Source organism: Heloderma suspectum, chromosome 2 (genome assembly GCF_057233095.1).
Source record: "Heloderma suspectum isolate Gila_16-S chromosome 2, 16-S_ref, whole genome shotgun sequence".
Taxonomy (NCBI): Eukaryota; Metazoa; Chordata; class Lepidosauria; order Squamata; family Helodermatidae; genus Heloderma; species Heloderma suspectum.
Window position 1 is genome coordinate 284126417 of NC_139459.1, and position 12228 is coordinate 284138644.

General features: G+C 42.3%; 1 protein-coding gene across 2 annotated transcripts in view; it reads left to right on the forward strand.

Annotated features, from left to right (window-relative positions):
• Positions 1 to 12228, forward strand: part of RAD54L2 (RAD54 like 2) — a 97175-nt gene that overhangs the window by 52357 nt on the left and 32590 nt on the right. For both annotated transcript variants that reach the window (XM_084839678.1, XM_084839679.1), the window contains 2 exons: positions 9484 to 9682; positions 10772 to 10911. In XM_084839678.1, coding sequence (XP_084695804.1) covers positions 9484 to 9682; positions 10772 to 10911 — 339 coding nt within the window. The remainder of the gene's footprint in view (positions 1 to 9483; positions 9683 to 10771; positions 10912 to 12228) is intronic.

Consider the following 12228-nt stretch of genomic DNA (forward strand, 5'->3'; position numbering starts at 1 on the left):
AACCTTTCAAGTACTTGAAGAGTGCTATCCTATCTCCCCTCAGTCTTCTCTTCTCAAGGCTAAACATGCCCAGTTCTTTCAGTCTCTCTTCATAGGGCTTTGTTTCCAGTGCCCTGATCATCTTTGTTGCCCTCCTCTGAACCCTCTCCAGTTTGTCTGCATCCTTCTTAAAGTGTGGTGCCCAGAACTGGACACAGTACTCCAGATGAGGCCTAACTGGTCCTGAGTAGAGGGGAACTAGTACTTCCCGGGATTTGGAAGCTATGCTTCTATGAATGCAGCCCAAAAGAGCATTGGCCTTTTTTGCAGCCACATCACATTGTTGGCTCATATTCATCTTGTGATCGACAACAATTCCAAGATCTTTCTCGCTTGTAGTGTTGTTGAGCCACGTATGCCCCATCTTGTAACTGTGCATTTGGTTTCTTTTTCCTAGGTGCAGAACTTGGCATTTATCCCTATTAAATGTCATTCTGTTGTTTTCTGCCCAGCACTCCAGTCTATTAAGATCACTTTGAATTCTGTTTCTGTCTTCCAAAGAATTAGCTAACCTGCCCAATTTTGTGTCATCTGCAAATGTGATCAGCATTCCCTGCACCTCCTCCTCCAATAAAACTGTTGAAGACCACTGGGCCCAGGACTGAGTCTTGCGGTACTATGGTTGTTACCTCTCCCCAGTTTGAGAAGGTCCCATTGATAAGCACTCTTTGAGTCGGATTCTGTAGCCAACTGTGGATCCACCTGATCATTGTTTCATCTAGCCCACTTTGAGCTAGTTTGCCCATCAGGATATCATGGGGCACTTTGTCGAAAGCTTTGCTGAAGTCGAGGTATATTATTTCCACAGCATTCCCACAGTCCACAAGGGAGGTTACTTGATCAAAAAACAAGATCAGATTCGTCTGGCAGGATTTGTTCTTGACATATCCATGTTGGCTTCGAGTAATCACGGCATTGTTTTCAAGGTGCTTCCAGATGGATTGCTGTATAATCTGCTCCACAATTTCCCCAGGGATTGATGTCAGACTGACTGGTCTGTAGTTCCCAGGTTCCTCCTTTTTACCCTTTTTGAAGATAGGGACAACATTAGCCCTCCTCCAGTCATCTGGCACTTCACCTGTCCTCCATGATTTCTCAAAGATAATAGACAGTGGTTCTGAGAGCTCTTCTACCAGTTCCTTTATTTACTCTAGGATGCTGTTCATCTGGCCCTGGAGATTTGAACTCATTCAAAGTAATTAGGTGTTCCTTGACCATATGCCTATCGATCTCAAGCTGCAATCCCGCCCCTTCAGCCTGTACTTCTCCGTTGCCGGGCGGGTCATAGACCCTGTTTTGGGAGAAGACTGAGCCAAAGTAGGAATTGAGCACCTCTGCCTTTTCTTTGTCATCTGTTATCATTTTGCCATCCTTATTTAATAGCTGAACCACCATTTCTTTCCTCTGCCTTTTACTATGCATGTAAACATATATAGTCAAACTGTACAGTCAAATGTGCATACTGGAAGGTCATGTACTCAAGTTATGGCTGCCACATGCAAGTTATTTGAAATTGCACCTCTTGGTAACTCATTCATTTGCAGTAGCTCACTGTGCAGATCAGGCAATTTTCTCAACCTACCATCACAAAGCTTATTTCTTGACTGAAATTTCCCAGTCTGATATTGAATTGCTGCACAGAAGTGGCTCATCACGTATAGGAAATTATAGAGGCTACATGTGGTGGCTGTAATGTACGCGCTGGTGGAGAATATTACACTAAGTGGTGCGCCCTGAAAACTATGTAGATGGCCAACTGCAAAGCTGGACTATTGTAATGATTGTTGTTACAAATACTTTGAGTGGTTTAAAGGCTATATAATAATGGTGGGATTTGCTGATTTCCAAACCACATTACCCTATTTGCTCGTTATGAAAATGTGCAAAGGGAGTGTTTGATAGGATATGAAAACTGAGGGGCTTCCATAAGATGAGTTGTCTTTCATGCAGCTCTCTCAGTGGTTAAGTGCGAGACTCCTTGGTTATAGGGCTCTACGTTAGAGTATGCAACAGAGGGTGTGTTCTTTGTTTTTGTTTTGCTATCTTGGTGGCTTTGGAAAAGCATAGCAGTAATAGGTGTCTCTGTTTTTCACTGTTCTGAAGATTTTCATATAAAGCTAATGTGTCTGATAATAACTGCCAACTGTAAACTAATGCTTATGTGATCATTGCATAATGCAAATACCTGCCCCCCCAATTTAGTTTCCTTTTCCCAGACCCTGAAAAATCATGATACACTGGTATACGATACACTGACCCAGCAAAGGAGACATGTACAAAAATAAGGCATATGTGTGACTATAGGAGCCAGAATTTTTCTAGCTTAGGTGCCCAATATTTAAGTGTGTAGAATAAATTGTTTATTTGTAAAGGTCAACAGGCTCCAATATTAATGCTTGTGACTTCAACAAAGTAGGTCCTTTTATTGCATTCTGGCATATTTGGAAAACTACCTGGGTAACTGGAAAACTAGTTAATATGAGTAAGCCAGAAATTGAGATTTTATTCTTCCTGTGTACTTGGTAAAAGCACTAGCTTGTTGAAACACCCGAGCAGAGAGCGCTGAAAAACAGTATGGGTCACTGTGACCCTGTCTCTGTCGGTAAGAGAGTAAGATGACTGAAAGAAGAAATTTCAGTTTGTAAATGAATTGCTACAAAATTAAAAGTGTAAATTTCCAGGCTTTTAATATTTATCTGATGGCTCATTTACCAGATTAAGGCATATATGTGTTGGGGCATTTGGGGGGATTGAGTTTACATTTCAGATAATAGTTGGAAAGGTCATAGCGTTCTAGTTTTTAGTAGGATAACAGAATAATGCCATTTCCATCTTTCTCTTTCCACATGAGGCTTTCAGATCACTTTACAGACAAATAATTAAACATGCTGAATCTTTGATATCACAGTATGTTTGTGCCATAGCTGAGAATAAAAATTAGACTGTTAAATGTGCTTCCTAGTGCTGAATAGAAAAGATGTAGTGTTAGCTGGAATCTATCAAGATAATGTTGTCTTTATTGTCTAGATCTGTGCTGTGTGAATATGGTTATACTTAATATGATTTAGCTACCTGGTTTCTTCTTTTGATTTGTGAGTGTTGATATTTGGACACACAGTCATAAAAGCTTATATAAGTGCTCTTCAGTGTTTATGTAATTCAGGCCTCTTTACTATGTGCAGCAGGGAGGCCAAAATAAGAGCTCTTGAGTATTTGGGGCCTTGGTCTGCTTGCATAATCTTGGAGTTAGAAGATAAATTGCCTGTCACTGAAGTTGGCCTTTAGATGTTCCAGATTTTCTGTGTGTGTTTCTGCTGCTTCCTCCCACACTTTGCTATCCTGCTCCCCCCACCCCCTTTTTGGGTGTGTGCGCCCTATATCTCCTCCTTGCCCCATACACTCCTCCTTGTCCATATGAGATTCAAGACAATACTAAGGAATATCTCTAAAATAAGATAGCTAGGAAATACTGGCATTTAAATTTGGGGGTTAATGCCCCTGCGATTGTGGGTCACAGAGGCCCCACAATCTGGTACCCATTGTTGTATGTCAGTGTTCAAAGCAGCACGTGACCAGTTTTCCTGTGGGTCCAGACTGGTGAGATTGCTGCCTTCATAATATATTACTCCTATTCAAAAATGTGGGGAAGGGAAACATTTGAAAGAACTGCAGTTGAATTTGATCTTTTGTTCCCCCTTGCCTTTCTCTGTCTCTAGATTTAGTCACAAATAGAATAGAATTTTGGCACTGTTGATGTCTGGCAAAGTCATACGCCTGTGTACTTGTGTGACAGGCCAGAGAAATGGTTGTTTATCAGTAGACCAGCAAAATGGCTATCCATATGACAGGCTGCATTTCCATTTTGATGTTTTAAATTTGAGGGATAAAAACCAACAACTTCTCTTGAGCACTTTGGGAAGAAGGGGCTGCAGTCAGTGACCCTACAAAACCTGTCAAAACTACTGATTCTCCATTTCTACGTGTTGCCAATTGCTCTTCTTTTACTTACTTGCATAGGCATGGGTTGAAGCCATCCTTTTCTGTGGGAGAGAATAATTGCAGCCCATTACCTCTTTCCAACCTCCCCCGCCCCTACAGGAGCCCTTTTGTGCTGTATCTGCAGTGTATGACCTGGTTTGCATGCCAGGGTGGAGCTCATGATGAGCTGAGGTGCCCATGTGTGCCATTTTGCATATCTAACCCACACTTGGAGGTTGTCATGTTGTGTAAGCCTGGCAAGCGTGGGTTATAAAAGGGCTTCACAACTCCTGTATAACCCATGCTCTGTTGCAGGGTTTTGCAAGGATTGCATAACCCACGCTGGCTGGATTCACACAACACAACAACCCCTGAGCAGATGTTGGATATGCAGGCCATGATGGGCTGTTGTGTTGTGCAAACCGGATCTGTGTGTGCATCTTCCTACAGGAAACAGTGATGCAATTCCTTGGGAGCTCAGTGTAACCAAGAAACACAGACCGAGTGGTCAGATTATATGTGTGATTTCAGTAAGTAACGTTTTTCAGTTTGGTGTTTTGCAGATGTGGTATGACTGAGATTCATAGCTGGATACCAGCTCTTGCAGTTTGTGTGATGCAGAAAGGCTAGAAATTAGATTGTTCTCCCTCAAATAGCTCTTGTGTAGCATTCACTTTTTTGTGTTGTTAAGGGTGTGTATACCATATAGGAGCTATGCCCTGGTGTGTTGCCTTGCTTGTGATGATGACTTGATTTCAAAAGTGTTAAGGTTATGTTGTGGAGTGTTTTTGCCCATCTGAGGAACACATTTGTAGCTGGAGTAGAATTAGGTTCTTGTTTTTATTAGCTGAAGTTCTCGAGATGTCACAATAGAGGAGCAAGTTGAGGTAGAGTAAATGAAGTGGCTTGATCTTTAGCTATGCTGGGTTCTCTATCTAGTATCACAATGCGACAATATATTGTATGGGTTCCACTGTGAACTGGAATTGTTTGACACCTTTATAAGTTGAGGTTTAAATGTCACTGTGCCTTGGCTAACTCTTGAGAGAGTCATACACAGCTACTCTGTGTGTAAGAATATGAGACATAAAAATAGCTTTGACCCCAAATATCTTGTTTAAGCTTGTGCACAGCTGTGAAAACCAGTACAAGTCTGACAATAGAATGAAAGTGAAAATGAGGAAACAACTGGCAAAAAGAAAATTAAGTGTCAGTGAGATGATGGATGTAGGCAAAAGCAGCTTGCTTGTTCTACAGATCCTGATACTCCCTTCTCTAGCAGAAGTAGTTGAGGATAGTGCTCTCTTCCATGAGCAGAGGAGGAATGCATTTGGACTTGTTAGCTTCTAGGGTACTTTGAAACAGTAGCTCTGTTAGCATGTTTGGGCTAGGTAGGTGTGTCATCTTATGCAATCATTATATAATTAGTTCTTTGTTAGGCCTTGCCAGGGTGGGAGGGGCCTAAAGCTGTTGATTTGCCAGAAGGTTGAGACTGCTCTTTAATTAGCCAGCCTGATAAAAGCTGCAGAGGTTTTTTCAAAGACTTGGCACTCAGGTGTCTGGCAGAGAAACTGTCCCATCCTTTACCAGAGTTAAATTTATTTTTTGTTGGGCAGATAGAACCTAGAAGAGTCATGTGGGGTTTTTTTTGGTCTTTTGTCTTCTTTCCACATCTTTCACTGGTAGGGCATTCGGTGTTTTTCTTCTTGTTGTTTTTTCAAAAGTAAGGACTTAAGGCAGTGGGGAAATTCCAGGCTTTTAAATTATTATTCTGCCTTTTGTTCTACGCATAACCTTGTTGTGCATTTCTATATTTTAGATGACTGTAAAAATGCATTTCTTTGTCTAGTAACCCCACCTTCACATTGTGTCGAGCAATTTTCCTTTGTTTCTTAGAGTAAATGATATTCCTATGGCAACTAGAATACCTCCTTGCATAGACACACAGCAGGAGAACTATCATTTGCAGCTTCTTTTAAACATAAAGTTCTCAAACAGTGAGGTGAGCAGTTGCTAGGGAAAGCTCAATTTTTCCTCTGCCTCTTCCCCCCTACCCCCATCGCATACATAGTTTCTTGAACGTGCAAGAAAATAGAATATGGAAAATCTCCCTGCCTGATATCTGTCAGTATAATACAGGCAACTTTGCACTACTGTTGCTGATAATTATTTAGCCCTTTAAATTATTTAATTTCTTCTTTTTGATAGGATTGCCCTCACCCCCAGAATTTTACTCTTGGTTATTTTAACCCAGCTTTCCTCAAGCTGATATTTTGGACTACAACTTTCATAATCTCTGTCCATTGGCCATGAAGGCTTAGGTTGATGGGAGTTGTGATCCAAAACATCTTGGGCTGATGGAAGCTGTAGTCCAGGTTGGGAAAGGCTGTCTTAGCACGTGCCATGGGCACCTCTGCTCTTGCTTCTCTTCTTTTTCCAATGATACGTATTTGTTTCCATGTCTAAGGATTTGGGGAGACCTAAGCAGGAATGGATTGGGATGTGTGAATACGTGAAGTGGCTGCTCCTTGGTTAGGTTGAGGCCACAGAAGATAATCGCTCCCTCATCCCATACCAGGATGAAAGGAAATTGGGAGAGCCACTTAGAGGATTGTGCAGAAGAAACGAGGTGTGTATGTGAGAAGTAGGTGGATTGAGGACTGGTTATTGCCTGTCTTGTTTTTTGACACAGTGGAGGAAAATAGGTCAGAACTACTAGGTTCAATATTCTGTTTAGTCTCAGTGTGTGTTTTGTTTATTTCTCTTGCTGAAAAGATGCATAAAAGCAATAGAAAGATGCATTTGAGGGAGTGTGTTTTAGCTATGGCTGTCGGTCACTAATATTTGACTTTTCAGCCCTTCAGTATTCCACATGAACTATGTCTTTGTTTTTGACTCTGGGAAAAGTTTAATGACTCATCCTGCAGAATGTGCTGGTCACATGTACTGCTGTTGCTGCTTCCTATTGCCCTATTTTATCCAGTCTTTTGATCTAGTTATATAATTGTGAATGAAGGGGAAAAGCCATGGGTGTAAAATTGCTGTGTATAGTATTACCAAACTTGATGTGCTGGAGAAACATGACTTAACATGGATGGCAGAATTGTAGTCTGAGAAAATCCAAGAAACTAGATTTTGTTCCCAGTACTGGCATTCCTCAGGGTAAATGAGATGTAGCCGTTACTCTGTGGGCTTGTTTGTTGTGACATCTTTCTTTCCACATGCTTCCCTAAAGGCCCTGTCTGTGCTAGAAAACGTATCACGTTTGCACTGTGACTGAGCTTATGCTTCCAGTGGAAGGGAAAAAGAGAGAGGGGTCAGCTTTGGTTCAGCTGTACTTGTTGCTTATGGGAATATAAAATAATAGAGCAAATAACTGTTTGCACTTCATTACGTTTAAAAAAAAATACTTTGCCATAATGTAGAGGGTGATTTAAGTCTGTAGGTTGCTTTGGACTGAGACCCAATCAGATTGTTCGTTTATGAAAGAGGTTATGGGTGTACAGTGACATTTTGACAGATACCGTTCAACTTTGCCCTGTTCTTCTAGCCACATCCGGACTTGCACAAACAAATGGTCATTCAAATGTGTCTGTGTAAAAAAAAAAAAAAAAAGGCTGGGCAGGCAGGATGTTGTCGTCATTTAGGAGGCAACAGTGGCATGGTAAGTAATTATGTCATCTCCCCACATGGTTCTTTATACATATTGCTAGAGTGGCATTGGACCATGTGGAAGCTGGTAAGAACATAAGAAGAGCCTTGCTGGATCAGACCAAGGGTCCATCTAGTCCAGCATTCTGTTCACACAGTGGCCAACCAGCTGTTGAACAGGAAACCACTAGCAGGACATGAGTGCAACAGCACCCTCCCACCCATGTTCCCCAGCAACTGGTGTACATAGGCATACCGTCTCTGGCACTGGAGGTAGCACGTAGCCATTAAGCCTAGTGGCCATTGATAGCCTTCCCCTCCAGGAATTTGATTAACCCCCTTTTAAAGCCATCCAAATTGGTGGCCTTCACTATGCCTTGTGGTAACGAATTCCATAGATTAACCATGTGTGGTGTGAAGAAGTACTTCCTTTTATCTTTCCTGAATCTCCCACCAATCAGCTTCATGGGATGACCCCGGGTTCTAATATTATGAGGGAGAAAAATGTCTCCCTATCCACATTCTCCACACCATGCATAATTTTGTACACCTCTATCATGTCTTCACTTACTCATCTTTTTTCCAAGCGCTGTTCCTGTGCTGCAATGCTGCTGAGTAGGAAGAGAGAAAGCATAAGTTGAAATAGCATGGCTCTGCTAATTATATTGGGTAGTAACCAATGTTAGTCTTATTTAGAACAGACCCATTGAAATGAATGGGGCTTAAGTTATACTAACATTGGGTACAATCCATTAACTGGAGAGAGTGCTTTCCCCACACACCCCTGTGTAGTATGCCACTGAAAGAAAGTGAACTAGGCAGGAAATCCATGTGTGAGAGGCTGTGTCCACACTGCTGTGCCTTGTTTCTTTTTTTGTCACAGAGGAATCCTGTGCTGCAGTTTGTGCATTTGTAGAAAACCCTTCAAAGCACAACACATGAATTATTTGGTGTAAGTGCTCCTGTTTGTTGTCTCAAAGGGCAGGCTGACATACTGCCAAGTCACAGTATGTCAGTCTGAATTGTTTGAGGTTACCAGAACTTTTTTGGGTACATGTGTGGAGCTGTCTACAAAAGATATTTCGGAACTTTGGTTCTTCTAGAACAGGGGTCAGCAATACAGTGCCCGTGGGTGCGCTGGTGCCTGCTAGGTCCCCCAGCATGCCTGCAAGGCCCCTTCACTTACCTCCACTGCCCTTTCATCTCCCAGTCAGCATGCTTTTCCTTACCTCTGTTCAAGTCAATGGATTGATATCACTCCATTTAACAGAGGTGGGGAAAAGGACCCCCTGCTGAAAAACAGCTTGAGGGGAGAAGCCTAGCCCCCACACTCCATCATGGCAACAAGGTCCTTGGCTGTGGGTAGGCTTCCACTCCCCTCCAGCCATTTTTTGGCAAGGGCCCAGTTTTCCCACCTCTGTTAAATGGAGCAATAACTCTCGATTGACTTGAACAGAGTGGGGACAAAAGTCTCCTGCCAAAAAAATGACTGGAGGAATAAGAAAAGCGAGAATCCAGGGGCGGGGGAGGGGGAGGAAAGTGAGAATCCAGAAAGTGATAAATGTTGGGCATTTTACCTCTCACAGCAATTTGTGGTGGTGTCTGGGAGATTTTTTCAAAATGTCAAATGTACTCATGGGCCCAAAAAGGTTGCTGCTCTTGTTCTTGAATATGTAAATAAGTTTGGAGTATGTGGTCAACTGAACAAGAAGTCACTTGGTCTCTCTGTATTTGTATAAAATTTAGTGCGTGCATAAAAAAAGAAAAGGGCTAATAGTTGACTTTGCACAACTTATTCCAATTTTGTCATTTCAGACCAGTCCCATGAAGCAGTGTTCAGCAGCGATCTCGTTCAACATGGTGAAGATGGGGAATGGCAGCGCTCTACTTCAACTACCTCATCTCAGAGTGAACAGGCAGAGAAACTGTTGCAGAACCAGCACAAGAGCCTGGCCTCTGAGGACACCAAAAAGAAGAGGGCTCAGAAGCCTTCTCACATGAGGAGGAACATAAGGTGAACAGCATTTTTTTTTAATGAAAACCCCCCCAATAAGATTTGAGAGAGCATGGGATCTGAATAATTAGTTAGGTTGTTAACAACACACTTACGTTGAAATGGTGTCCATCAACCATGAACCCAGGTTTATGATTATGTCTTCAAGAGCTCTAGACAAATGCCAAAATGTACATGAAATCACATTGGTGAGATCCTGAAGGTGAAGATTGCAGGTATCCCTGGGGTTATCACAAGGAAATCCTTCCATGGCTTCAGAAGAATATTGAAAGAAAAATTTAGAAGACATACTGATTATTTTTATACTGATTGATAAAAGATTCCATTAGAACATTTATGCAGTATCACGTGAAAGAGTGGTCCTGGTCTGATGCTCTTTCCTCTGAACCAATAGCCTTTTTTTGAGCTGTAATAATTAAAACCTCAAAACATAGCCATGAGGTTTTTCTTCATGAAAAGTGTGCAGTCCATAAAGATGGAATATTGTAGACAGGAGTAGACAAGGTTAAGCTTGTGGACCATATATCTGATATGCTAAAGCTTCCCTCTGCCTTTTTTTCTGAATGACTGGCTCATAGGTGATTATCCAACCTGTCAACCAGCAGCTGTGTGAGACTGTCTGGATCAGTTGCACAACATGAGTCTTGGCACAACCTATTGTGTTCTAGAGAACTTGAACTATTGGGAGGGGATTTTAATCCTCCCCTCAGCAGCATGTACCAGCCCCTGAGTAGCACAGTGGAGCACCTTGCTGCTCATTTCCATGTTATTGCAACTTGAAGGCATGCGTGTATGTAAGCCACTGCCCTATACACCGACATGCATACATACCTTGCCTCAAGCCACTACAGTTCCCAAATCTTGATGAGATATTAGCCCCTTTCACACACACACACACTCCCCTCCTAACAATAACACTTGCCCTGCAGCTACAGGAGTGAATTGCCTCTGTAGAAATTCCATCTGCAGTGTTCTTGGACCTTTTTGAATCTTTTTACCAGTTTTTATTTCCATTTGGTAAAACTAAATTATTGAAGCTCAATGGAGAGATGTATTTTGGGGTAACGTATTTTCTGTTTGTGCCGTCAGAAAGCTGCTGCGGGAGGACCAGTTGGAGGCTGTGACAAAAGCAGCCCAGCAGGAGGAGTTGGAAAGAAGGAAACGGCTGGAGCAGCAAAGGAAAGATTATCAAGCCAGCATTCCTACAGTTCCCCTAGAGTTTCTCCCAGGTAAACAGTGCAGAGTGCTGGACCAAAAGTTGAACTGAAGATGGGGGAAGCAGATCATAATGGTACTCCTTTCAATCCTGTCAACATACTAAACTTACTCCATTGTTCCTCTTAACAAGAGGATTTGATATTTGTTTATTTATTACATTTATATCCCACCTTGTTTCCAAGGAGCTCCAGGCAGTATATATAGTTCCCATCCCCTATCTTATCCTCACAACAACCCTGCATCAAACCTCATTCATGTTGAGTAAGGCCATACTGTTAATAAAAGATGGACTCGTTGACTTAGTTTGCATGACACGACAACCCATCAGCAGTGGTTGGTTGTCGTGTTGTCCAAACCCAGAGCACTTTCCATGAGGTGGCTTACTTTTCGGCAACAAGCCACAGCAAGAACCCATGGCTTGTTGTAGGGTTATTTTTGCCCACAATGAGTTGTCAACCGAAACCGAGAGACCGATTTAATTGGGGGTTGTGGCGATCAGTTATAGAGCTGCTTGGCAAGAACACCAAAAAGGCCTGTACCGCTTGCTTTTCACAATCTCGTCAGTGACTGCCCTTCCAAAGTGCCGAAATGGCACTTGGGAAGGACCATCATTCATTCCCTTGCATTTAATTTTTTTTTTTTCAGTGCCTCAAAAATGCGCACTTAGGGTCATATTTTTTATTTTAAAATTTTAGTGCATCTTTTGCGAGTGTGTTCTTACAGTGGTCCAATATGTGTATCTTGCCTGGTCTGTTTCCTTGTCTGTTTTGGCTGTCAAAGGGAGCTGCAAAGGGGAGTAAGTAGCATACAAGGAAATTTTCAAGACAAGGTTGCATAGGCTAATTTGCATATAATTGAGATGGACCAGGGGAGAAATAATACTAAGAGGGAGGAGGGACCTGGTAGTGCAATTCAGAAGCACCAAAAATGGTGGGAGAAAGTCAAAGGAATAGGTGCACCAAAGCGGGGAGGGACATTATCTCCCCCTTGATGTTGTGATCCTCTTGCTTTTAAGTGTTGGACTGACACTTCTCAGTGTCCTCCACTTTCTCAACACTTCCCTGAGTCTCCAGCTACTCTGGAAAGGGGAGATATTAACTCCTCCCCCACTGCTTTCTGTGGCTCCTTTTTGGATCATTTACTGCTTCAGTTCCATGACAGTTATAAAAAAAAACAACCTGAGAAGGCAGCTGCACAAGACGGGGTGAATGGGGTCCTATTGTGAGGGGATCGGTGTAAGTACTGCTGGCGCTGGCACCCCATTTGTTCCTGCCACCCTCTTAAGTTTTTTTTTAATGTCAGTAAAAGTTGTGCATTTTTTGAGACCA